This window comes from Neopsephotus bourkii, unplaced genomic scaffold, assembly GCF_033783945.1.
Source record: "Neopsephotus bourkii isolate Nb327-2 ecotype Australia unplaced genomic scaffold, CSIRO-AGI_Nbou_v1 NB_234, whole genome shotgun sequence".
Classification (NCBI taxonomy): Eukaryota; Metazoa; Chordata; class Aves; order Psittaciformes; family Psittacidae; genus Neopsephotus; species Neopsephotus bourkii.
In genome coordinates, this window is record NW_026900744.1 from 1,715,196 (window position 1) to 1,743,012 (window position 27,817).

General features: G+C 43.4%; 1 protein-coding gene across 1 annotated transcript; it reads left to right on the forward strand.

Moving 5' to 3' along the window:
* NRDC (nardilysin convertase) lies at nt 1-27,718 on the forward strand. Its single transcript, XM_061344832.1, has 31 exons — nt 1-324; nt 4,800-5,115; nt 5,305-5,386; nt 5,949-6,102; nt 8,171-8,244; nt 9,571-9,666; nt 10,580-10,702; nt 12,175-12,232; nt 13,148-13,221; nt 13,412-13,481; nt 13,861-13,938; nt 14,353-14,473; nt 14,552-14,610; nt 15,158-15,212; nt 17,263-17,367; nt 17,637-17,760; nt 18,297-18,383; nt 18,966-19,085; nt 20,023-20,074; nt 20,961-21,111; nt 22,194-22,321; nt 22,641-22,803; nt 24,020-24,051; nt 24,334-24,472; nt 24,856-24,903; nt 25,257-25,309; nt 25,917-26,000; nt 26,510-26,600; nt 26,854-26,970; nt 27,192-27,281; nt 27,501-27,718. The coding sequence occupies exons 1-31, from the start codon at nt 128-130 to the stop codon at nt 27,696-27,698; spliced, it is 3,339 nt and encodes a 1,112-aa protein (XP_061200816.1). The 5' UTR covers nt 1-127; the 3' UTR covers nt 27,699-27,718.
* The last annotated feature ends 99 nt before the right edge of the window (nt 27,719-27,817 follow it).

Genomic DNA, 27,817 nt, shown 5'->3' on the forward strand with positions numbered 1-27,817 from the left:
GCGCATTCTTGTGGCCGCCTTCGCACGGAGGGGCCGAGCGGCAGCGGCGGCCCGCGGCCTGGCGGGGGGCGGCCGCCGGCCGGTGCGTGCCGTTGCCCAGCCGCTGTGGTGCTGCGCGGCCGCCGCCATGCCCGGTAGGAACAAGACTACGTCCAACTACAGCTGCCCGGAGCTGGCGGTGGGGCAGCAGGCCGGGGAGGGCAGCCGCGACGCCAGAGGCCGCTCGCCTCTCGGGGAAGAGGAGGCCCGAGGGGATGTCGGTCCCGGCGCTAACCTCGGCGATTCCGACATCGTCAAGTCCCCCAGCGACCCCAAGCAGTACCGGTAGGGCCGGCGGCGCTGAGCTTTCCCCCTCTCCTTAGGGGCCATGGGTTTAACGTGGGCTGGGGGGAGGACGAGCCGCTGCCGCTGAGGCAGCCCCCGGCTTAGTGTCGGGGATGGGCTGGGGCCTGACAACCGAAAACGGGCCCCGGCCGGCGGGGGGAGGCGGTGCGGGGCTGGGTGCAGCCTGCCCCGTGTCCCGAGCGCTCCCGCATGGCTGCAGCCTCCCGTGCTTGGAGTCAGGCTTCTTTTGAGCAGGGGCGTAAGGGGCCTCTCCGTGGAGCACGGGGCTGGGGGTCACCGGTGTGTTCCCGCTGAAGGTGGCTGACTGGGTGCGTACGGTAGCAGGGAAGATCCGTGCCTGTCCAAAGCCCTCCTGTGGTGCTGTGTGGTCGGACAGCAACACCGAGGTGTTACCTTGTAGCCCTTGTCCAGGCAGCTCCGCTCCAAAAGTGTTAAGCGGCAGCATGAGATGCAGCTGGAGTATTACAGAGCAGGTACCAACTTCTGTTACTCTTCCCGTTTTAGACGAGCTCCCAACTTTTAACACAAACGTGCTGTGAGCTGAGATAGAGTTACCTGTGTGCTGCTGCTTATGTTTTCATTTGTATATTCCTGAGTAATACCCCTTGAGGTCCCAATGAAGATCACCTTCCTCAGCCTCTGTGGCCTTAAAAGTGAGACTCTGCTGTGAACACCAGTGAAGGTTGAGCTGTTTGGGTGCCGTAAGGCAGTCATTCTTGAAGAGACGCTGTTATAGCTTCTTTCTGTTAGCAGGAGGGTGTTCAGCCCCTATTAGAAATGTTTATCTTTACTTTTCATGATGTCTGACCTGTGCAGCCAGTGGGGAATCTGCCGCAGCCTGGAACTCAATTTTGGGTTGGCAGTGAAATTCCCTGTGTGAACAGGACTGTGCCGATTGGCTTGAGGAGAAACATGGTCTCTCTCTTCTTGCCCTATTTCCTTGCTGCTTTCCCTGGGTCTCTGCCTGACTCTCCTTCTGCCATTCTTACTCATGCGTCATTGCAGGAGCCGTGTTTCTCTGCACAGTTCAGAGTTACAGATGCTGTTACGTTAGGAAACTTCTGCCTTTACTGCCCGAAGCAGCACAGTGAGGAAGCTTGGGGGAACCCATGGGAAACTGTCACTGGCTATCTATTTGGAGGCTCAGGAACCTTCTCTGCAGGAAGAGGGTTGGAGAGCGTGTTTGCTTATAGCATAAGGTAAATTAATACCAAAATCCTCCAGAAGATTTCTCCCTACTGTCTGTTCTTGGCAGATTGTTTTCAGTTGGAACTGAAGTGTAGCATCTTTTCAGGCTGATTTCCATGTGCAGGAAGGGAGCCTTGCACACCACAGACACAGACGTTACCCTTAGGAAGGAGAACCTGAGTATGGCTGAAAGTAAAGCATCCCTGTGCCCACGAGCTGTACTCCAGACCTCTGAAGTAAATGTAATGGCAGTTGATTTAATGATTCATATACCCTTTCTCCTCTGTGCGTGCATCAGTGACTGCAGACCAGTCACAGTGAGCTCAACGTGCCCATCTGGTGGCATCAGTCTTAACATAGTGGGAAATGTTATACTTTATCTTCTCAAATACAGTGATCCTAAAACCAAAAGAGCTCTGACAGAATGGTATTTTGAAAAGTGAGTTTGTTGGGATTAAAGTTATGTAGTAATAAGCATTGGTTTTGTTCATTAGAGCCACGAGTGGGGAGTTATCCCTACCAAAATGTGTGTTTTATTTAAATTCATCCATATATGGAATTTCATGGGCCTGTATGGGCTTGTTTTGGGTGATTTGGAAATTGAAAACACTTCTCTAAGTGCTTTGATATGTATTTCAATATTTACTGCTAAAGAATTATTATTGATATGAGAAAAAACTTTGGGAGAGAACAATCCTGTTTTAAATGTATCCAGGATGTTTAAACAGTATTTTTAAGAGTTTGGAATCTATTTTATATTTAAGTCTTATTTGTACTGATGTCTGTATAGTCCTTCAAAAGAGCAATAGGGCTATGCTTGTTTCTGTTTCTACATTATATTAGTGCATTTTTTTTGTCCTGTATTTTGCATACTAGTTGATACTTATGTATTGATTACACTTGACCTTTTCCATTGGACTGAAACATGGAAAAAGTAAAGAACACCTATGTCAGTTGGTGCCTCTGCTCAGTATAACCTAAACTGTTCTAGATTGTCCTGAAGTGAAACCTTATAACCTTCAACAGTGGCTTAGTTCAGTTGTTGCCTTGCTGCTGGGTGCTTGCTGGCCTAGTACCCACAGCCTGAAGGTGAGTAATGTGAAATGGGTGTCATCAGCTCCATTAGTTTAATAGAGGCATGGGGAAAGGATCAACAGGAGCTACTGGATACACCTGGCTGAGCAAGCTTTATGGCAAATTGTTCTTCTGGAAGAACAGCACTGCTCTGTTCTCTGCTCTCCATGGCTATTGATGGCTGTTTTATTTACAGCCATGAAAACCTGAAGTAGAAAGCTGTGTGCAAAGGTGAAGAGGATAATGGTTGTGCTGGAAGACATGCTGTAGAATGTCGATTTGTCATTGTCTGGGGCTCTTGCTCTCAGCTACACAGTGACTGAAATGCCCAACTGTGCAGTCTGTTTTTAAGACCTCTGTGCATTCAGAAGTGCCACAGTTGCATAATGTGACATACACACATGATGCAAACGGGCTTTCAGCATCTGTGGATGAATAACTTTGCACCCAGATGTTAACATGGCTCTAGTGCTTTCTATACCTCCTGCAGTTAGCCGCAGCACATCCGTGAGTTACCCACTACGTGCTGTAGCTTGAACAAGCAAAAACGCACTTGTGCTTTTGATTGGAGCAAAGCTGTACTGCTCAGCAGTGCTGCAGCAAGCAAAATGGGTGTGTGAATGGGTAGGAGGCCCCTGCCCTGAGAAAGTGCTACCAATTCCCATTGCATGAGAGGTCACAATTCATAAACTTCACACAACTATTAAACATTTGTTCTTTAGCCTTTTTTTCCATAGATTTGGTAGTTTCAGAAGTGTGGGTTTTGTCTCAGAACTGTACTCTTGTCACGATGCCCTCTTTATCCCTTTCCTCCAAATACATCCGTATGAAATTCAGCTGGGAGAGAAGTACGCCGAGTGACTGTTTCCAGGCTGGTTTGCAGAGCCATAGCAGCTCCAGTAGACAGCAAACCTTACACTCACTTCATATTTTAAGTGGGAATATTGATAATAACACCTCCTTTTATTGCTGGCAAACCCAGACATTGCACAATGAAGCACATGAGAAATTCCTTGTGAGAAACTCTGGGAAACCAGAGAGCTGGAAAACACATAAAAGTGTTTTCCTTGTTCTTTTGGGTACTTGCCATGTAACTTGAGCTGGAAATCGCTTTGTAGCTTCTGCTACATAATTACAGCAGTGGCCACATTGCAGAGTTGTGACCTGGTATAAACTTGGGAGGTGGGCTCGATGCTTTAAAGGTCCCTTCCAACCCAAACTGTTCTGTGGTTCTATGCTCTGATTTTTCTGGAAGGCGGGATGTGACCATGGGTTTGTTTCATACAAGCAGTTGTCTTTTTGCTGGATCAGTTACCACCTGTCTGCATCACACCAGTTCTTAGGCTGGATCAAGCACTTTCTGGATCCAGTGTTCCTTCCTTTCTGCATCTGGTGCAGGCTCCCAGGAGGGGTGCTCGGGCTAATCTGTCAAACTGGAGTGACTGTGCCAGATCTGGTGGAAAACAAACAGTGCTGAGAGTTCTTGCAGTGCAGAGCACTGGTGCACGCAGTCCTCAGTCTGACACGTTGTAGGCCGGGGCTGGACACAGGGCCTGTGGGGTTTTTAATATCTATGCCTGCACACACTTGTATAAAAGATTCTGTGTGCACACACTGAGATCTCTGTGCATGCTGCTTCTTGATAGTAGCCCAAGCAGCCTGCTGTGACTTACTCTATTAAGCCTGCAGAGGAAATCTTTCCTTTCTAACACATCTAGTGTGTCTGTGGACCCCATTTCATAGAAAGCATTGATAAATCAAATCAAATGGAGTCTCTGGGGCCTATTTAGTGGAAAAGACTAAGATCTTCATTCTGCCAAGAGCCTGACAGCGTAACAGGCTACTGAAGTTTGGGTTTGCTGCTTCTGAGTGCATGAAGTTTTCTCTGAGTGGTAGTACTGAAATATTGCACAGGAAGCAAAATAAAAGCTCAAATCAGTGTCCCTGACCTTATGGGGAGAAGGGCTTCTGCTGCTACCTTGAACTGCTGCTTTCTTATTCTCCTACCCATTGAATAGCAAAGCCTGTTCTTAGTGCTTTTACGCTGCTCAGCTTCAAAGCTACCATTAGGTTTGCATTATGGAACCTCAGCTGAAGAGCACAGAACTCTTATGGGCAATACAGAGATTTTTGCAATTTTGAAAGTTCAGATTTGGGCAATAAGCGTATTATTTGCATAATTATTCTTTCAGGTATATCAAACTGCAGAATGGCTTATCTGCACTTTTGATTTCGGATTTGAATTGCTTGGATGCTGCCTCAGCTGCTTCATCTTCGGAGGAGGAAGATGACGATGATGAATCTGAAGAGGAAGGTGATGAAGACGATGACTCTGGAGCTGAGATCGAAGATGGAAAAGAAGGGTTTGATGATGAGGACTGTGATGAGGGGGATGACAGTGAGGACGATGATGGAGAAAATGAGGATTTCAATGATGCTGATGACAGCGAATTAGAGGAGCTGGCTGAAAAGGAAGAGACGAGAAAGCGAGGCTGTACAGAAAAGCAGGTATGCGCTTAAAGCTATAAGGTGAAAAAACATAGTGAGCTTTCCTGTGGTTTGAAACCTTGTCATTAAGCATTCAGACTAAACCTCCTTTTTATTGTGCCTGTCCGGATTGATTTATCTTATACTTCTGTTGTTTTCCTGAAGTGTTTCTTGAAGCAGCTTTTACTGAGGGTGTTGTATTTTCTCTAGTCTGCAGCAGCCCTCTGCATTGCTGTTGGCAGCTTCTCTGATCCCGAAGATCTGCCTGGGTTAGCACACTTCCTGGAACACAGTACGTATCTGCTCCTAGTTCACCCTCTTCAGCTTCAATGCAATATAAGTTTTATGTAGCTCTAACTTTCTGTAGTATTTTAGTATCATTTTCTATTTCAGCTACCCCAGAATTTATTTTCATTACTTAAATACATTTGTGATTTTCTAAATACACTGACTTAGTAAGGAACTTGTAATACAGGAGATATCTCACCCTTTGGGAGGCTATGCATTAATGTGTATTAACATTCTTATCCACCAAATAGTGGGGAGGAGAAGCATGTTACCTATGGCTTTATAAACTAGGTTGGATCTACAGACCTTTATCTCTTTAGTAAAGGATGATGAATTAGTAACACAGGAACAGAACCTACATAAAGTTTCTGATCGGATGCATCTCAAAATACTTCTCTAGACTGAGGCCAAGCAAGCCTCTGTTATTTCCAGTCTGATCAGGCCTTCTGCTAAAGGCAGGTTACAGAGTTGTTATTTAGTGGTCATGCTGAGGAGGAGTTGCTACAGCTGCCATTAGGAATATGAGGTTAATGCCATCTTGTAAAGTTTGCTGATTTTTGTTCCAGTGGTTTTTATGGGCAGTTTGAAGTACCCAGATGAGAATGGGTTTGATGCGTTCCTGAAGAAACACGGGGGCAGTGGCAATGCTTCGACTGACTGCGAGCGGACAGTCTTCCTGTTTGATGTGCAGAGGAAGTACTTTAAAGAAGCACTCGATAGGTAACTTCACACAAGTGGTGATTAGGAGTTAATGAATGTTTGTATGTGCCTCAGGAGCTTGGGCGTAGCTGTTCCATTCTTCTTTTCAGGATGATTGAGGCTGTTGCTGAACTTCCATAGGTACCTGCCCTACAATAGTCATTAGTTGAATATCAGGAAATACTATTTTCCTTTGGGTGTATTCTTGCTTCTTTGAAATAGTGCATAGGATCTGTGTATAAGTCTTAATCACAGAATCCCTGACTTGTTTGGATTGGAAGGGACCTTAAAGCTCACCCAGTTCCAACCCCTGCCCTTCCACTAGAGCAGGTTGCTCCAAGCCCTGTCCAACCTGGCCTGGAACACTGCCAGGGATGGGGCAGCCACAGCTTCTCTGGGCACCCTGTGCCAGCGCCTCAGCATCCTCACAGGGGAGAGCTTCTTACTAATATCCAATCTAAATCAGTTTAAAGCCATGCCCCTTTGTCCTGTCACTACCTACCCCTGTAAAAAAACCCTCTTCAGCTTTCTTATAGGTCCCTTTTAAGTACTGGAAGGCTGTTTTAAGATGTCCCCTGAGCCTTCTCTTCTCCAGGCTGAATGCAGTGTTTTGATCGTTTTAACACCCTTAAGCTAGTAGCATTGATGATTGGAGGAATCTTATGCAATGTGACAACTGTTCAGAGGGGAAGTGCTCCCAGGATCCCAGTGACTCATCCTTTGAAATATCTGTCCTGATACACTTCGTGTTCTTTCCGAAATGTCTTTTTGGTTCCAAATCTGATCCCTCAGGGTGGCTGGGAGGGCAGCCTGGAAAGTTACGATACAATGTGTGCCTCAAAAGGATACCTTTAACCCAACCCAGGTTGTTCAGTGAAGAATGTATCTTTTGCCAGAAAGTGTTTAACTTGCTCTTTTGTGCTGTGGGATGCATTTTTCCTTGAGTGAGACAAAGTCACTCATGGGTGAACAGCAACTGAGTATTCTCAGTGCTGTAAAATACCTTGGGAGGAGAGTAGACTCGACTGCTAACTCCCTTTGATCAAATACATTCCTGTGATGACACCAAGAGCAAGTGTTGGCACATTTTTCTGAAGCATTGCCTAAATTTTACTCCATTTGGCCACATTCAGCTTTTATTTGCAGAGCAGTCCAGCTTTTTTTAGATGTTTGGAAGCGTGAAAGAGCCATAAATACAATTGCAATCTGTCACAACAGATCACTTACTGGATGGGAAACAGTGAAATTAGGAGTTCTGTAGAAGAGCATCTCATGCAAAGAAGATAAATAGATGCTGCTGTTGATTTCAGCTTATTCAAGCACTAGTGGATCTAAAGAAGTTGAAATACATCACTTTCAGTAATCTTAACTTACTGGGTCCTGTAGCTGTAGAACTCTGTCAGCGGTGTATTACCTTTAGCTTCAACTGGTTCAGTGCATCATTGAAAACCTCAACAAATAAAACTGAGATACCAGGTTCTCTGGCAGCCTCCTTCAGTCATTGTTCACTGCAGATCTGTCCCTTTCCATTGCTCTGCTCTCTGTGGGTACAGGAGAGGAGATGTACCTGAATGACAACTCTTTTATAGTAGATGCTAAAGTTGTAATGGCTATAAAGACTCACGTTTCAGGACATCAATCAACAGTCTGTTGCTTGGCGTTAGGAAGAAACTTTCCCTATGGTCATGTTGTTCCTAATGAACAACCAAGGATTTCCTATGAAGCATTTGATACTGGTCCCTGTTAGAGCCAGCAACCAGACTTAGATGGATCACTTGTCTGATTGGGTATGATCATTCTTAGGATGTAAAGGCAGATAATCCTGCACCCATTAGTGTCCTATCCTGCTGTATCCAACCAATTCATTCTCACTCTGTGGAGCACAGAAGGCCTTCCCTTTACTTTTTTGATGGTATCACAAAACTGGCTTTTATCTTTCCTTAAGATGATAAAGTCAAGGAAAATTGTAATTTGTATTGAGACAAGCAGCTTTATAAACTAAACCAGTAGGTGCTGGGGTTGATTGCTGGTTTTTAGCCATAGCTTAATAGATGCTAAATAAAAGTACATGAAGTTTTCTGTTTCATAGGTGGGCACAATTCTTCATTCACCCGCTAATGATCAGGGATGCAATAGACCGAGAAGTGGAGGCTGTAGACAGTGGTAAGTAGCAGTGACTTGCTCTGTGTGGTTACCCACCTTCTTAAAGAAATAAAATCTATTTTGCAACACTGGTTATTGGTTTCCATTTTGGACTACCCTTCTGAGCACTTCAGTCAAGTTCACCTGAGCTTCACAGACACATTAAACTCTTCAGTTGAAGTTTCAAGGGCTGTTACAGAGGAAAGACTAAAGGTAGTGCCATCACTTAGCTTACCAACTCAGAGCTTACCATCTCATCTCCTCAGTGAACAACTCTCTCCAGTCCTATGTGGAGTTGATACTATAAGTTGAGGTGAGCTATAAGGGAGGGGCTGTGTGGTTCTGAGTTACCAGCTGGCCTTAAACCATGACACCCTTTATTCTAACTCTTAACTACAAAATTGCTTCACAAAAGGAAAGTGAACCAGGCATAGAAGTGAGTGGGCTATTCCCTTGATTTTCTAAATACGTAATGGATACCTCCAGATTGCCTGTAAAACTGCACTGTTTTAGGAAATACTTGTTATTGGCAGATATATCAAATGGGTCAAATATTGGTTCCAAGTGGTCGTGGGCAATTCAGTCTTTGAATTTAGATAAGTGTCAGTATAGACAAGGGCCTGTCTTTGAGTTAAGGTGTGGTTCAACATCTTAAGCCAATTTACAGCTTCACTTGCACTGCCTTCATCATGCAGATCCACTCCTTCCGTAGTACTGTACTGACACTAGTTAATGCCCTGCCAAGTAAATGATCTCAGCTTGATGAACTGGCTGCAGAATAGCCCAGCCAAAAGAATGTGTAAATTAGTAATGTTTCTTATCACCACCAAAAACAGGAACAAGAAAATGCAGTTTGAGGGGTGAATTCCAGATTTTTGGCAGAATCCCACATTTAGATTAAACTAATTGTAAAACTGCATGTTTGGAAACCGTCTTTCTTGGCTTTCAGTTTCTTACTTCATTATTAAACTAGAAGTTGTTCTGTGTGATATATGGGAGAAGCAGGTTTGTAATTGGTCTCTGTTCTTTGCAGGGCTTGACCCTGTAGAGCATTGAAGGCCTTGTGTTGCCACTAGATTTAGCAGATTGAAAGCATTCAGACAGGACAGGTTGGGGCTTTACCTGCTTCCCCTCCTTATCCCTTTCTTCTCAGCAATGAGCTATGTTTTTCCTTTTGACCTACTACTGCAAATCCTATTTCTTGTCCTATTTCATTACCTCATCATACATTAAATTGCAGGCTGCATTTGTGTGGTGTCTTCTTTTCAGATCAGTTGGGGGTTTTGCTTTGTTCTGTGGAAACATGACCTCAAATTTTGACACATACCAATGCAATTTCTCTAACAGAGTATCAGCTAGCAAGACCCTCCGATGCAAACAGAAAGGAGATGTTATTTGGGAGTCTTGCCAGGCCTGGACATCCGATGAAGAAATTTTTCTGGGGTAAGTTCTGTGTTTATGTTCTAAGGTGGCAATACTTAGAACTTGTAACCCCTCGACAGTGGTTACTGCACTGACATGAGCTATCTTATTGCAGCAAACGCTAGCCTTGCTCAGAAATATCAGACCAATGACTCCTTTTACAGTAACGTGTTTGGGAATAAAAGCAGCTGTCTGCTTCTTAAGATAATTTTCATTCTGGTACTGCTTTTTGCTGAGGTTGAGGCTAGGTCGCCCTAGGCATATAATCATGTAACTTCCTGTTAATGTAAAGGTGGTGCTGTCTGAGTCATCTCTGGTTTGCTTAAGCTTGGTTTTTTGCTGTTAAGGTTTCTTGGAAAAAGAAGGTATTTCTGGATTTGTGCCTAAGGAGGCTTTTCAAAATAAATAATTCACTACTGGACTTGCAGAAGTAAACCTTAACAGCCATGGGAATGGAGCAGAAGGGAAATCTGTTCTTCCTTTCCTGTACAATAGGGAGCCCGGCTCCTTTGTCCTCATGGCACTTGTGAGCATGTAGATTGCAGTCTGATGTGTAAGAGAGTTAGTCAGCTTTGAAAGGTAGGTAGATTTTGCAAAGCTCTGTAACAACCTATTCTGAACATTGTATTTTTCCTCTCTTTCCCCTCCCCTGTTCTGCAAGTTCCATTGGTGAGGGAATAGCTGGCAACACACAGTGGGCTGTGCAGAACACAGCATGGGTGATCTGATGATGCATGAGGACTCTGTACATCCTTGTTACAGAACTATCAACTGCCCTTATAGTAGGAACTAGAAATGGGAAGATAATAAATTAACGTTCCTTTAACTCCAGATTCCTATTGGGTGTTGTTAATGTGCTTACCATGACTAGACCAGGGGAGGAAAAGAGGTTCTCAGTATGTCTGGATAACTGACCACCTTTTACTCTTCACAGGTAATGCAGATACCCTCAAACACGAGCCTAAAATGAATAATATTGATACCTACGCCAGGCTGAGGGACTTCTGGCAGCGCCATTACTCTGCTCAATACATGACTTTAGTTGTCCAATCTAAAGGTAATGTCAGTTGGTCCTTAAAAAGTCTTATTGCTGCTGGTGGTGTAGTGCTTTTGGCAGGAGTTCAGCCGTAGCCCAAGCTGTTTTGGTGGATTGTCCAGTCCTGCAGGAGGTATTTATATGTAGATTTTAGCCTGGTTTCCAAATTGAACAAGACTTGAGCAATTGTGCTGCTTTGCTGTCATCCTGCCACTTCTGGAGAAACTTTTCACTGGAACTGTTGAATAGGTTCCAGATTAACACAGAAGGTAAAGTCTCAAAGGTGTATTTAAAGAAGACTCTTGTAGGACTGTAGAATCAGACCATTTAAACGACTTAGTGCTGCTGGTTTCTCTGCCATCAACAGTGAACCCCCAGAGAAAAGATGGGGAGACTGGGACTGGGACTCCTGATTGTCTTGTTCTGTTTGAGTCTCTTTTAGAAGAGGTCTTCAAATAAAACACATTTCTCTAGGAAGGCTGAAGACTTTGTTCTTCCTCATAGACTGACAAATTCTGTGTACATGGAATCAAGTCTCATTTCAGCAAATAGCTTCTAACCAATGGGTTGTTTCTGCTGAGAATAAGGCATTTCTTAGAAGTTAAGCACATAGCAGAGACCTGTGCTGAAAATAAGTAGTTTTGTGTATTCGAGTTAGGCTTGTGTTTAGGGGTTTTGTTGAATGCTAAAACTGGTTGTAGTTCCCATCTGTAAAATGGTGGTGGATAATAATGGAGGTGGTAATTCCTCTGTGCTTTTATCTTCTGTCTAGACTGTAAACTACTTAGGGCACTCAATGCCTCTTGAGTAGTCATTTATGGAGTGATGGATTGAAATGTTTCTTCTGGGATGGGGAAGAAAGTCCTGGTAACTGATAGTCAGCCAGGCCAGCTTTGTATTTCTGTCTCTGTTGAAACAACAGAAACCACGAATCCTCCTCCCACCCCATCCCACCTTTTTTGTTGTTGTTTAGTGTATACAGCATCACTTTGGGAATTCAGAACGCTGGCTTAAGCCATTTCCAACCAGTGAAAAACCCCTCAAACTTCTCGTTCTTGACACATTTACTTTAGAAAAGAGAATGGGAAGAAGGCATTCTAAGCATTGCATTTGGGTGTGAAAACTGGTGTGTATATTCTGAACACAGAGTGATGGAATGAGACCAGCAAGTACTGGTGGTTTTGTAGATCCCTAAGTCAGTGATTCCTTTTCAGTCACACCAGATACTACTGGACTTCAAATCCCAGTTGTATCAGCCTGAGATTTCAGCACTATGTGCAAAACAAGAGCTATGACAGAAGATACAGCTCAGTGAATAGCAAGAATTGGCTCAAACCAACAGCTGAAGCTTAGAATTTAGAGCTCTGCAGCTGTGAAATCTAGTGACTTGCAGCCTCTTTAAAATAACTCAGCTGGTGAGATAAGATAAAGGATTTGTCTTGGATCTCCAGGAAATTGCATTTCTGCCTTTCTGGTTTTTCTCTCCCTATTAGAAACACTGGATACACTGGAAAAGTGGGTGACGGAAATCTTCTCGGAGATCCCAAATAAGTAAGATTCTTTTGATGAATAAAGCCATTAAAAACCCCAAAATTGTCTATCTTAAAATGATGGTTTTGGCTTTGTTTTTTTATAAATCCCTTACTGGAGAAAGTTAGGAAATGAACATTTGTTAATTAACATCCTTATCCGGGGAAAAAAAGGCAGCTTTAGGAATGAGTGGCATGAACTGTTTCAGGCAGACTCTGTGTCTGCTTAACAGTTACTTAGCCTGCAAGCTGTACAGTGCTAATTTGCGGTAGTGTTTGCTTCATATGTGCCAATACCTTGATTTTATGATAAGTCTTTCAATCCTGGATGATCCTTTTACGTTGCTGATCTTTGCTTCGTGTCAAAATTAATTAGCAGCAAAACAAATTAACACCATCTCTTGAGTTTGCATGTCATCCTTCCGGTGGCTTCTCAATAACTCACTCCCACGTGCTGTCTCAAAGGGGGCTCTGCAAGAGCTTCACTAGCTCAAAAAGCATTTTATTTCCTCTTTCATTTTCTGTGGTGCATGGAAACGGGCTTGTGAAAGTCTGATGCCATTCAGACATGTGTTTGTCTCTCCTGATCCCCCTCCTCCTCGCTGCTTCTTCCTCACAAGGAAATCCATCAGGATTCTGTGAATCCAGGGCCAGCTCAGCTATGAAAGCAAGCTTTTTATTGTTACTGCCCTGAACAGAAGGATAGGGAGGAGTTGATGTGGTACCTAAGTCTTGAGTAGCTACTCTGTTGTGTGGGCAGAGTGTAAGTGAATGTCAGGTTGCATCCACTTTGGACCCTGAGCTCTTTGCAAAGGGCCATTTTCTGGTTGTCTGGTGCACTGTCTCTGTCACATCAGAGCTAGGGATGCTCTTGTGATTACCTCAGTGTAACCGTGAATCCTGGCCAGTAACGCCACACTCTAATTTTGCTTTCAAGTGGTTTACCCAAGCCCAGCTTTGGTCACCTGTCTCAGCCTTTCGACACACCAGAATTTCACAAGCTTTACAGAGGTGAGTAACCCAGATTTGTTTCAGTGCTTTGAATGCCTGCTTTGTAGTTTTCTCTGGGTGATCTGGATACTTTGCAGAATAATGCTTTGTGGTTCTGAATAACTTATAACCATTATTTCAGCGTTATATAAAGTTTCTTACCTATGTCTAATCACGTATATTTATGTTCAATAAATCTATTTGTGTTCAGTTGTTCCAATCAAGAAAGTTCATTTACTGAGTATCACTTGGGCACTCCCTCCACAGGCACAGTATTACAGGTACGGTGGTGCTGCTCTTTACTTTTACCATGTTTGTTATGAATAATTTACTGACTTTCCCAACAAACCAAAGAATCTCCTTTGGTTCACCTAGGGGAGCATGTTTTAAATGAATTGAACTGACATACATATGGCTCCTTTTATAAACTGAGTGGCATTGGTACACAGCTGATTGAGTATCATTCCCCACTGACTCATATTAGCCAGTATGTTCTGAGCTCCCCCATTTTTACCTTGTTATCCTAATGCTGACTGAAAATGCAAAATTTGCCATGAAGAAACAGACAGTGTGTATTTGAATCATTTGTCTGATGATTTGAGTTCCTCCTGTGAAATCTGTTACCTCCTGGCATTTAATCTCCTTCACATTTTCTTTTAGGGTGAAGCCTCTTCATTATATTTCCTGGTTAGTGGGACATGAAGGCAAAGGCAGCGTTCTTTCTTTCCTTAGGAAAAAGTAGGTATCTTTTGAAGCATACATATTAAATACTTTGTTATCAATTCTTTGTATAAATATTTTCTCACCATATATGAAAGCAGGCCGAGTCTGCCTTTTTACATCAGTGTTTCATAGCAAAGTTATTTAACTTGATGATAGACCCAAGTAAGAAATAAGTTGGTTTTGGCCTGTGGTCCACGGGTCAGCAGTAGCTGTGACTGATCTTTCTGAGATCCCCAAAAGGTAACTTAGCCTTTTCACTGTTTGTCTTAAATTCTGTATCCTGAGTTTCATATCTCTGTGTTGGAAAAGCTTTGTATAAACTGTAAATGGATCAAAAGCCATTGAAGTAAAGCTATGATATGCCAATTGTAACAAAGCTCAAATAAAGCTGAAATGGGTAATTAATAAGTACCTTTAACTCTTCCATAGGTTTTGGGCTCTTGCATTATATGGAGGAAATGCTGAGACAGGGTTTGAACAGAATGCCACTTACTCCATCTTCAGCATCTCTGTGACTTTGACTGATGAAGGTTACAAGCACTTCTACGAGGTATGGGTTACTGCAACTGGAGTTTCTTACTGTTTTCCTCATGTCTGGAAAAGTGAATCTATTCCTTTCTGCCTGCAGGTGGCTCATGTTGTATTTCAGTATGTGAAGATGCTGCAGAAAAGAGGGCCAGATAAAAGGCAAGTGTTTGCCACTACATCAGATACTTGTGAGAGTGTCCTTTTCCATTAGCCTTTTATTTGTAGTGTTTGAACTTTATGGAGTTCCTAGAGCATGAGCAGTGAGTCAATAGTAAAGGTTGTTTGTGTAAAGTTTGTCTGCATGGGAAATGTATCAATTTAAGTTAAAAATGAATTTGCTAAAGGTTTATGCGTGTTTCTTAGTGCTTTTAGTTTGATTTATGGTGATCTGTTTTCTAATTTGAATCAACCTGAACTAGTGTAGATGTTGGGTGCAGTTTGGGGTTTGTTTAAATGAATTCATTGAGCCAATCTTTGTAGTAAAGTCTCTTCCTCTTCAGAAAATTGGAGACCTTTCTGCCAATTGAGAAATGCCCTTTTGGGTGGAAGCAAAGTGTGTGTAACATTGGCTTCTCTGTCTTATGCCTCAATGAGTCACTGAACTCACCCTTGATGCCTTTCCTAGAAGACTGCTTTTTTACCACATTCTCAATAAATGCTGTGGAATAATGGAGGAAATCTGCTTTTTTTCCTCCTTCCTTCACAGAATTTGGGAAGAAATACAGAAGATTGAAGCTAATGAATTCCACTACCAGGAACAGGTATTCACCCACTGTTTTGTGTTGGTATAGGTAAACCACACACAGGATTTCTTTTTCATTTTGAAACACATTTCAAAGTTCTATTGACCAGCAATAGATGAGGCTAATTTCACTGGGGTTTTTAAGCTGTTTTGGCAGTGTCGATTTCTGGGAATAGAAAAGCAGTGCTGTGTGAAAGGGGTGGCTTGCTGGTGGCCTGCCCTCACAAAGGTTAGGGTGCTAATTGACCCCCTTGCCTGCTGTTACAACCTTACACAGTTAAATGCGGTTTTGTGTCAAGTCTTCCTTGGCTTACTGAATCTTACTTGTTTTTATGAGAGCTGAAGAAAAAGAAGGGAACACAATGTACATAATTTGAGAAGCCATGCTTCATTCTTACTCTCACTTCACTTTCTTGCTCTCGCTACATTGAGCAAGAATGAGAAATAGTGGAAGAAGAGGGTTTTCCTTTCCTGATACTCCAAGTATTTTCAGACATTCTTAAGACCCTCCAGTCTGCTGGAGCATCAGGTGTTAGAAATGTCATTTTCAGCAAACCCTTGCATCTGCAGCTCTGCCTTCAAAATAGCATATAAAGGATTTTGAGTGTCTTGTGTGGCCTTTGAATAGCAGAAGTGGTGTTTGTGAGTGATACAGCAAGGGCTGCTGCCAACAACCCCTAGTGACAGATAACAGAGCAGTTAAAAATATGTGAAGAATAGCTATTTAGTATATAATGGATATAACAGGAATAAATGTCTCTTGCCTTACGTACTGTTTCATCATAGAATCATACAATGGGTTAGGGGGGTAAAGGACCTTCAGATCATCCAGTTCCAACCCCCCTGCCATGAGCAGGGACACCTCACACTGGACCATGTCACCCAAGGCTCTGTCCAACCTGGCCGTAGATTCTGCCTTTAATCTTTGCCAACAGACGTTGTCTACTTTTTCATCCAAGTGAAGCTATTTAGTCCTGACAAGTTCTCATTGTCCTTCTTTTTAGTACTCCCCACTAGAATTTTACATTCCCCAAACTATTCCTGCTCTAATGGACTGTGTACATCCCAGTATCAAGCAGGTGGGAACAGAAAACACCCAAGCTTACACTAGGGAAATACCTACTATTAAGAATCTTGCCCTTTTTAGCCAGTTGATTTTGGGTGATCATCAAGAAGTTACTGACAGTGCAGGGATTTAACTCAAAGCAAGGAACAGAGATATGTATGTGCTTTTGTGACAGGGTGTGCATCCCAAGGACATCTTAAGCACCTCACTCTTCTGGTTGGTGGACGGAGGTGGTACATGGCTATCCTAAACAATAACAGTCACAGAGGCACGGTTTTGTGATAAGCAGCTGTGACCAAGAGAGGTTTAATGTTTCTTCAGGTGTACAGTGTCTTAAGAAATTCATGGTCATGTTTTCCGCTGCCTTTACAAGACACATTTGTGTCAAACTTGCCTCTTTTCACATGAACTGTGAGCTGTGTCTGGACCAGAATCTTCATAGTATGATGCTGCCTGGTTCAAAAAAGCCCAAAAGTGCTCAGCAAAGAGCTTTCCACTGAACAGCCTTACACTGTTAAAAGGCATTCTATACTTCTATGCCTGAATAGGAGACTCTCTTCCTCTTTATACTGTATGTCATGGCAGAGAACTTAGCAAAGGAGCAGAATCAGAGATACTCATGCAGCAGCAGCAGTTTTTTGCCTTGCTCTTTCCAGGCTCCAGGTCACTTTAAATCTTAACTGCAGGACTCTGCTTGTGTTCCTTGAAGACAATGAGGGCTTTCTACTGGGTCTTTAACCTAGGAGGCTCAGTGACTGTTAACTGCATGCTCAAGCTTTCTACAAAGGTGATGTCTGGTATTTCAGGGCTCTCAGAGAAGTCCTAAGCATTAGATATGGTTATGGAATATATTTAGCATAATAATTGAAGCTAAATGCCATAACAAGCACAGCATGAAACTCATGCTCAATGTACCTGACCTGTCAAGCTCTTCTCAGAACAGAAAATGGATATTCTTAGTTTTCTGGTGATGTGAAATATAGCTTGCTTTATGTGCTTGCAGACAGACCCAGTGGACTACGTGGAAAGCGTTTGTGAGAACATGCAGTTGTTTCAGAAGGAGGATTTTCTGACAGGAGAGCAGCTCTTGTTTGAATACAAGCCTGAGGTAAGGATTCTTTGAACTCTTGATTACATGTTTTGATGGAAGGAGAATATGGACATACAGTGTAATCGAGGCACTTACAGGCGTTTATAATTAGCCATAATCCAGGCACAGGTTTTGTATTAATTGAAACACTTGAATTAAGAAAGGAAATGTAGGTTTTTTATAAGCTTGTTTTGCCTTGTTCTTCCTGTGTTCAGACTGAGAAGTCTTTGGTGGGTTAGGCAGAGCCAGAGTTGTGTTTGACCTGAAGTATTGTCTTGAACTTGTAGATCATTGCTGATGCCCTTAACCAGCTCAGTCCTCAGAGAGCTAACCTCATTTTGCTGTCTGCTGCCAATGAAGGCCAGTGTCATCTAAAAGAGAGGTGGTTTGGAACGCAATACAGTGTGGAAGGTAAAACAGCAGCAGAAGCTTGGAGAACGTCTCATTTGTATGTTAGATACTAAAAGGGTGACAACATGAAATACAGCCACACAGAAGTAGGGAAATGAATCCTCAGTGCTTTACTCACCTCATCATTAGTCAAGTACTCTGTCCTATTCAGTAGCTTTGCTCTTCTTTGCTATCAGCCGATTCCCACTCCCAAGTTTGTGATTGTTTCAGGAGGCGGGGATCCCAGCAGAGCCTTCCCCTTGGCTGCCATTCAGGTGCTGAAAAGGGAAAAGAACACAAACGCTGAAGGGCAGGGTGTGTTGGTAGCTCATTAATGATGCAGGCAAGCTCGATTTACTTCTTAACAGTAAACTTCAGTCCTGCTCCAGGGGAGTTTGTAGGAAGGGATTTAGAGAGTCATGGTGAACAGGGTGACATTAAGAACCTCCTACTATACTGCAAATAGTCATGGGGCTAGCTAAGGGATGAGCTGATTGGTCTAGGAAATAGGATAGCTAGGACTAAGTGCATCTTATGTTGGGTTTTCTTTTTAATAGATATTGACAAGTGCTGGAGTGATTTATGGGACAGTGACTTTGAGTTAAATCAGGATTTGCACCTTCCAGAAGAAAACAAATACATAGGTAAGGCACCTCAGCACCAGTGAAATCTCACCCCAATAATCTGAGAGTTTGCTGTGGTTTCAAACAGTTTAATTTCCTTCTGAACATTGGCTTGGTTTTGAAAATTAAAAAAATGAGAGCTCTGTTCACCTGAATTTTATTCAATTTCTGTTATTTATAAGCTGGAGCTGAGTTTTTTCGAAGGTGTAAATTTAGAGGTCATAGAGCTGTAACAGAGCAGCCTCACAGTCAGTGAGAGGTAATGCAGAGCTCCAGGCTTAGAGGAGCAATTTTATTTACCTAATCTTGATGGGTTTGAAAGCATCTAAATACCATCTGGCTTTGTTGCCAAAACTAAATGACAATAAACCCATAACCTGTAACCCCTATGGGACACAGCATCACTATTTCTGCGTGGCTTCTGAGCCACCATTCTGGTGTGGAGCTGAAAAAGAAATGTTCTTTGGGTGCAGGAAAGCATTATTGTGTTTAATGTAGCAAGCTGGATAAAATAATGTTGATAATTTTGAATACCTTCCTGTATGCAGCCTCTGTGTGTGAAACCCACTAACTAATGGCTTTGGTTTGGTTTTCCTTTGTTAGCCACTGACTTTGCTTTGAAAGTTGCTGACTGCCCTGAGACTGAATACCCTGTCAAAACACTAAGCACACAACAAGGCTGTCTCTGGTACAAGAAGGATGATAAATTCAAAATCCCAAAAGGTAAACACCTTAAGGGCTTTCAGAAGAGTAGGAAGTCCCTTTCTTTATCAGCTAGAATTTATCTGAAGGCAAATTATCTGTGATAGTGTTCACTTAAGCTCAGTGTTTTAACTGTCAGCTCCTCCATAGTCCCTTTGATACGTTTATTAGCTACAATGAAAGAGAAGCAGGTAAACTACCTTGCAGTGAAGAAACTCTCCTGATACCTCAGGTTGGAAAGTGGAATCACTGAAATATACTGACTTCTGAATGTCTGACTATGGGCAGACAGAGTATGATACTGAGACAAGGGCTTGAGAACAAAGGAACACATCATTAGAGGAGGGTATAGTCTCTCTAAGGAGAGAAATATCATCTGGGTAAAATATATTGCTGCTTTCAAGCAGAATGTCTCAGTTTTTAGTATCTGTTGAAGAGATGTTTAGTGGAGTTTTGTTGTCTCTACAGGTCACACCATGTGAGTTAATATTCTGCAAAGCACAGCTTTGTGTGTGCTAGTATTTAGTATTTTGAAGGGAAGAATTTGGAGTGAAAAAGAGAAGGCATTTGATGAGGACTTAATATAAGCCAAAATATGTTCTTATAGCTGAATGACCATTTTCATTAGACTCAAATTGTGACCAAAGAACAACGTGGTGGAACTATATTTTCCACTTAAACCTGAGAAGAAACTTCTTCTCGGTGAGGGTGACGGAACACTGGAACAGGCTGCCCAGGGAGGTTGTGGAATCTCCTTCTTTGGAGACATTCAAGACCCGCCTGGACACGTTCCTGTGTAACCTTATCTAGGTGTTCCTGCTCCGGCAGGGGGATTGGACTAGATGATCTTTTGAGGTCCCTTCCAATCTCTAACCTACTGTGATACTGTGATACTGTGACTTTAGAAAACTGCCATTTTTTTATGCAATTACTCACTGAAGTTTCTTTTCCCCCCCAGGTTATGTTCAATTCCATCTGATCTCTCCATTGATACAGCAGTCTGCAGAGAAGTGAGGATTGTATTATTTATGCTTAACTATATTGCCGTAGTTGGTGAAAAACCATGAAGAGAGGTTAAGTTTAACCTGGAATAGAATAAGGCTTCTTTTTCTCATGTTCTTACACATCCCTTGTTTTACCTGTAGCTCAGTGAGAGTGGCTCTCAGCAGGTCATTACTGTAGCACGCAGATGCACTGAAGTCTCTTGGTGTGGTATTCCCCAGTGCAAGTTTTGCACATGCTGTGTGTGTGCTGGTCTTGGGCCAGCATCGCCATTTGTAACTGGTTTCATAGTACTTTTGTCACAAGCCTGCTGAGACCTGCCCAACTGATGTAATGGGAAAGCCTTTGTAAACCTGGTTTCAGCAAGGCTTTGTTAGATCGAGCTTTGAATGGGAATCCAGGCAGTAACAAAAACCTGAAAGCACAGGCTGCAGTTTCCACAGTGGGGAGTCTGATTTGCTGTAGCTTATTTTGGTTTATCTTGGTAGATAAAATCATCTCATTACTCAACTCTTCAGCATAACTGAGCCCATCCATCCTCAATTCCTTTACACAAAGTGTAAATTATCTCTTTTTGTGTCATTATTCCATATTTTGAGCATTGGCATGTTACATCCCTATCTTGAAGAAGTCTTAAGTCACATGAAGCTGAAATCTTACTTATTACAAAGAATAGTTGAATGGCAAAATGTTGTGTGCTTTGGACAAAGGGAAACTTGCATTCTGCAGTTCTGGCTTTGTGGAAAACTCATTTTGAGTCTCATTTTACTCACATATATTCTTCTGGAGTGCTTCTTGTGCTCCATCAACCATCAGAGTCATTGAGCTTGATTTTTACCTTCATCCTATTCTATCTCTTTGTTTTTTTAACCCTCTGCCCTTTCCTCCATGCAGCATAGTTTTGTTTGATACCTTCGTGAACATCCTTTCCCACAACCTCGGGGAGCCAGCTTACGAAGCAGACGTCGCCCAGCTGGAATACAAGCTTGTAGCTGGAGAGCACGGCTTAGTCATTCAAGTGAAGGGTTTCAATCACAAACTACCTGTAAGTACTGCTGATCTTCTGAACACTTTTGAGCATGCTGCTTCCCAGGGGCTGTGCTGTTTCTCCTGGCAGCTGGAGCCTGGTTGAATGTTCAGATGGGGTATTTAAAACTGGAAAATGCGTGTCCCTGCTCAGATACAGGTTAACACAGCAAATGCTTTTTCATGTGCTGCCATCTATAAAGATGTATTCACTTTCACATGTTCAAATTATTGACCTTAGACTGACTCAAGAGAAATCTTCCTTTAATTAATAACTGATACATACTTTAACAACCTTCCCTGTAAAAAGAGCCACAAGTCTCCCATGTCCATACAGGGTGTTAGAGGCTCTCCAGGTGTAAGCTAAAGCTGTTTGCACGCTGCCTGGAGAATTATGCTGGAAAATAGGAGACAGGTTTTGGCTAGAACTTGACTTTGGAGGTGCAGCTTCTGCACATGTCCCTGTGGGTGCACTTGTTCTCTGTCAGGGTGGTAAGAGCTTCCCTTCTGAGCACTGGGGGATCCCGTTCCCATTCTCTGTAAGTGATGTAAAGCACAGAGAAGAGAAAACTGTCCAACTTCCTTAGACTTCCATTGCAAGAGCTTAGCTGGAGCTGTAACAAGACTGTTGATCATCTCAGGCTTATTAATGTGAGCTTAAATAGAAAAAGCCAGAGCTGCAAACAGCATGGTCTGAATATTCCTGAAGTTGTGAATGTTGCTCTGTTGTAATGCCATTGTACCAGCTGTAAAAGGGAAAACTGGAGTATCTAATACTGAAGTGTTGGACTTACAGGCTAGGTTTGTTTCAGTAGAATGTGGAAACTATCATTTGGGACATTGAGCTTAATTCATTCACTTTCTAAATATGCTGTCCTTTTGAAGCTGACTGTGATTTGATACAGAACTGTTTAGTGAAGAACATCTACCAGAAGTGGGGAATGTGCTTCAGTAACAGTGTATGCCTTCTGTTGATCAAGAAATAATGATTCTTAAAAACAATTATATAGGTTTAAGGTTATAATTGGTTGTTATTATTATTATATAATAATAGGTTATAACTGGTTCTTAAAAAAGTACTTAGAACTGTTTTCTTCACAGCTTCTCTTTCAGCTCATCATTGATTACTTGTCTGACTTCAGCTTTACTCCAGCAGTGTTTGAAATGATAACAGAGCAGCTGAAGAAAACGTACTTCAACATCCTCATCAAACCTGAGACTCTGGCCAAGTGAGTTCTGGGGGAGGGCGAGAAGTGGCTGCAGAGCAAGTGTTGAGGGTGACTGGAGAGCTTGGAAATCACTGTGCTGTAGGAGAGAGAGCTTAGGGAGCTCAAGCAGCTCTGCAACCAGCAGATCGAATATGCAGGTCAGACTGGACATTCATGTTGCTGCTGAAGTGACCTGTAGCCAACAGCAGGTGCTGAGGGAGGGCAGAGTCAGCCCATAGCAGCACTCCCTGTCTCCAGTACAATCCCAGGTCAGAAATGGCATTTTTACACTGAACAGCTCTTGAGGGCCTGTGGTGGTGTTTTCCTTCTTGCATTGCAGGGACGTGCGTCTCCTCATTTTGGAACATGGGAGGTGGTCCATGATAGACAAGTACCAGACGCTGATGAATGGCCTTTCCATTGAGTCTCTCTCGTCCTTTGTTAAGGCTTTCAAATCCCAGCTCTTCGCAGAGGGCCTTGTACAAGGGAACTTCACGAGCAAAGTAAGTACAGCTTCAGCAGCTGACACACACTCATTCTTGTCCTTAAGATGTGCTTTAACACAGCTGCCACAACTCCAACATTCCCCTGATGGCCTCCTCAGTACTGGCAATCTGGAGCTTTGCTGGGACAGGGCAGCTTCACCTTGTTTGAATAAGCCACTGGGGAGACCATAGTTGCTAGTTTGAACAGAAGCTTCCAGGAGTTTGGATTTAAACTGCAGAGAGGAAAGAATGTGGCAGAAACCTGCCTATAACCTGTTTCCCCTGTTGCCACCAGTTGTGATAGGATTTGGTGTGCTGGTTTATTTGATACTGAGAAACATCCACAGTGGTAGCACAGGAGGAGGCTTCCCTCGAAGTACGTTTCTCCTGGACATTTGATTTCCTGCATGGTTTGCTCAGCCCCCACTGAGGTCCAGTCATGCTCAGTCCTGTCAAATGCCTGCAATATTCATCAAAGGCTGCCACCCTGACATTGTCCTGTCAGGCTTTTAAAACAGGGTTGTCATGGGGCTTAATTCCATGGATGCAGTGGCACTGAGTGCCTGTGTTACGATTTGTACTGCAGTTACGATTTGTGCTGAGAAGTTTGTCTTACCTGGTGGTGTTTGTCTTTAAACTGTTTAAAGCTTCATAGAGCAAACATGCCAATGTACATGCCAGTGTCCTTCAGGAGGTCAGGTTCTTGTCATGTCAGCTGTGGGACAGGAGGAGGCCTGGGACTCCAAGTTTGATTTGCTAAGAATTGTCATTCTAAATGCTATTACTGCTGCAGCATCTGTGTGAACTAAGCTCCTTTTCACAGGGTGGCCTGTGAAGATTTAACTCCTACATCAACTTTAGGGTGTGTTTTAGCGTTCCTTGTACTTCCTTCCATTAAACTTAAACCTCAGTCTCCTTCCCAGAGCTCCAACTTGATGCACAGGAGAGGAGCCTTACCTCTTCCTGTGCCCACCTTTCACTGTTGCAATGGCTGATGCTATATCTCTGGCTTCTGCTTCTCCTTCTGGAGAAGCCACAGTGCAAGAAGCTGCCTGGAGACTGGGTTGTTTTGCAGCATGGTGCAGAGGTGTCAAGGGAGCAGGAATGTGGCTGGTGTGACAGCCTGGCTGGTCTTTGCCTGGGAGATCACCTTCTGAAGTGATGCTCTGGGGTGCATGGTTGTGAATTGGGGTAGTAACTCCCTTCTAAATAAAACTTCTGTTTTCTCTCCTAGGAAGCAAATGATTTTCTGAATTACGTTGTTCAGTGAGTATCTCTTGACTCATTGTGTGGAAACTATAATCAAGTTCAGATGCTTTTCTGGAGGAAGGGGTCAGGATGGGAGTGGTGCAGAAGTTCCCTTCTCCCCTCCTGACTACAGGTTCTTGTGGGAGGTGACTGTTCATCATGGCAGTTTCCGTGGGCATTGGTTTGGTTTGGGGAAGGGGGAAATAAAGTCAGACCAAATGTGCGAATGTATGGGTGTTGTATTGGTTTTGGCTGAGATGTGAGCGGTGTTTGAAGCTTTGCTGCTTGTGCTCCCTTCAGAAAGCTGCAGTTCGCTCCCCTGGTCCATCCCTGCCCTGTTCAGTTCCGGGTGGTGGATTTGCCAAATACACATCTGCTCTGTAAGGTGAAAACGCTCAACAAAGGAGATGCCAACTCAGAAGTGACAGTCTATTACCAGGTATGTGTTATCTTGGTGGGTACTGCCCTCTTCCCTCTGGTAGCTGCTAATGCTCATAGGGCTGTACTTAAGCCACAGTTATGGTCTCCAGACAGCACGTGCTGAAACTTCGCTTAAACAGAGGTGGGGTCTTGCAGTGTGTGGGATTCCCCAATGTCTGTGCTAGTGCTTGTAGATGGGTTTGTGCCTTGGTGATCTCCTGTGTCCCTACTACTGAGATCGTGGTCCTGGGTTGAGCCCCTTCCCTCTCTTCTGAGAGCCACAATGATCCTTCATGTAATTTGGTGCTGCAGTCCAGGCTGAGGTGTGTGCCACAACCCTCACCTTGGTCTGAATTACAGCATTTAACTCCATGGAATGACCCCAAGTTGTTTTCTTTTTAGTCAGGTGCCAGAAGCCTAAGGGAATATACCCTTATGGAGCTGATTGTGGTAAGTTAGTGTTTGTGTTTCCTAACTCATCAAAGTGCCTTCCCCAAAACCAGCACTTGGAGCTAAGATAAAGCCCTGCGGCTAAATGGTACAAAGGGGGCAGCATATACCTATTGCTTACTCCAGTTAACCTTGGTTTAACTTGGATCCCCAGCCTGCTGCAGTGAGGGATGGTGTGAACACTGCTCCCTTAGCTCCTGACCTGGCAGACTGAGCCCCCTCCATTCAGTGGGTGTAGCTGGAAAGGCAGGGCTGCAGCTGCCTTCACACAGTGTGATCATGGGTCTGTGCAGAGCCAGAGGGTGGCTGCAGAGGAGCGCTGCTTCTGCTATAACGTGTGTGCTCTGTTCCAGATGCACATGGAAGAGCCTTGCTTTGACTTCCTGAGGACCAAGCAGACCCTTGGGTGAGTTCACTGTGAAGGACAGCTCCTGCACTCCTACTTTTGCTGTTCCGTAGCAGTTTTACTCTGGAAACACTTCCTGTGCAGTGGCTAAGTCCTGACTTACAGTAATGGGAACTAACATAAACACATCAAAACCAAGAGTACCAACCGATACAGGCTGCAGCCAAGTTGCTGTTGAGTCCTCTATTTTATCTATCACCAGTGTGTTAACTCAGAATTACTCAGCACAAAATCGTTCCTTCCACTTCCTAAATCAGCTCCCTGTTCCCTGGGGCTGTTTTCACAGCAGCTCTGTGGTGCGTAGCAGCCTCCCTCAGAGGCCCCTTTCTACCTTGGAAACTGGAACAAGCTTTTCACAGCTATAGGTCTGTCACCGTGTGAATTTGTTGTGGGAACACAAATTCTGTGCCAAGACAAGGAGTTCATAAACATGAGGAAACGCTGCAGTGCAGTGGTGCAGGGAAGAAAGGAATTAAGACTGGTGGGAATTTATAGCTGAGGGTTTTCTTTCTGAAGTACCAACACTATCTTAACTTGCAGTTTGTCTTATAATGAAAACTCAGTTGTGCTGTGGAATGACTTTACTGTTTCCCTTTGTTGTTTTTAGCTACTATGTCTACCCTACCTGCAGGAATACTTCTGGGATTCTTGGCTTTTCCATCACAGTAGCCACCCAGGCAACTAAATATAAGTAAGTGCTCTAAAGGCAATCATAGAATCCCAGACTGGTTTTGGTTGGAAAGGACCTTAAAGCTCATCCAGTTCCAACCCCTGCCACGGGCAGGGACACCTTCCACTAGACCAGGTTGCTCCAAGCCCCTGTGTCCAACCTGGCCTTGAACACTGCCAGGGATGGGGCAGCCACAGCTTCTCTGGGCACCCTGTGCCAGCACCTCAGCACCCTCACAGGGAAGAATCTCTTCCTAATATGATTTCACCTCATGCCAGTGAGTTTCACTTCTAGAGTTGGGTGACAGTTCCATTACTGAGATGTGTGTCACCTGTGAAGATTTGCATGTGTCAGAAACTTCCCAGTCCATCACATGTCATTTTTCTTTCTGCCTTAATCCAATTTATGTGTAGGGCTGAGGACTGCAGAAGAAATGTTCAGATCCTGTGTCATTGTGGGGCTGTTCTACTCCTTTACCCTTCAGTACCAGTGTTTTCTTTTTCCTGCCTAATTGTTGAACTCTCTTTTAGTTCTGAATTGGTTGACAAGAAAATTGAGGAGTTTCTTGCTTGCTTTGAAGAGAAAATCAAGCATTTAACTGAAGATGCTTTTAACACCCAGGTAAAACTTGATCTTGAAATTCTCTTCCTTGAACTGTGACACCTGAATGGGAGGATTTGGTTATATTTCTCTGGTCTGTTTCTGAGGTTTTCTGACTTAGATCCTGCTTCTTATTCCATTCTGCCATCATTCTCTAAACGTTTGGCCTCTGACCACTTAATTACAGTTTGAGTTTTCTTCCTACTTCAGTGTGACGGTAAATTAAGAGTTTTAAACTGTCCCTAACAAATTGTTTTGTCTTTTTCAAATGTAGGTTACAGCTTTGATAAATCTTAAAGAATGTGAAGACTCCCATCTCGGAGAAGAAGTAGACAGGAACTGGAATGAAGTTGTGACACAGCAGTATCTCTTTGACAGGCTTGCACGTGAGGTTGGTGTAAAGTGATGCCAAATGGAATAGACACGTTGCTTTGTGCTAAAGTTTTAAATGGGGGGATTTATGCTATTGCTGAGAAACTGATTTTAAAACTATATCCATTTCAAAAAGATTACCTTATCTAATGGGCTAGAGTTTGTAGAGGAACCATTTTTGTGTTTGAAATGACTTGGATCACCGCTGTGCTACTTAAACCCTGTTCCTGTGGGTTGCAGATTGAAGCTCTGAAGTCTGTTACACAATCCAACCTGGTGACTTGGTTCCAAGCTCACAGAAGCAGCAAGAAGAAAGTGCTCAGTGTACATGTGAGTATTTGTCAGTTCCTGAAACACCAACCTTTGATAACCTCAGAGAAGGATGGGGCACAAGAGCACCGTCACGTAATTTTTGTTGTGGCTGTCTGCATTACTGCTCCTATTTTTGACATTTCTAATTATTATTCAAATTGCATTGAAGTATGTGCATTTAATTGTCAGGGCAGATGAACACTCAATGGGATTTCTTCTTTTTGGTAACTGTTCCAGGTGGTTGGATATGGAAAACATGAAGGAGACTCAGAGGTTCCGGCTGTCTCAGAAGTACAGAGTTCTTCATCTGGTGAAATACCTCAGCTTATTTTCTTGCCCGCATCTTCTTTGATGACTGATGCTACTTCCATCAAGGACATCAAAGCTTACACATCAACTCTGAATGTTCTCCCTTACCATAAAATATTAAAATAAAATCAGCATTTTGCCCTGCAGCCACGTGTGATACCAGTGCTTTCCGCAACACAAGCGCTCCAAACCTACTTTTATCAACACAGGGCTCCATTCACATACCCAGGAAGTTTCCAGCCAGC

What these genes read in the sequence shown, in the direction of transcription:
- NRDC (XM_061344832.1), top strand. Translation starts at nt 128, where the DNA reads ATGCCCGGTAGGAACAAGACTACGTCCAACTACAGCTGCCCGGAGCTG. An exon ending in TAAATTCAAAATCCCAAAAG is followed by an intron (nt 19,086 to 20,022) that starts GTAAACACCTTA and finishes TTTCCCCCCCAG; the next exon opens with GTTATGTTCAATTCCATCTG. An exon ending in AGAAAGTGCTCAGTGTACAT is followed by an intron (nt 27,282 to 27,500) that starts GTGAGTATTTGT and finishes TAACTGTTCCAG; the next exon opens with GTGGTTGGATATGGAAAACA.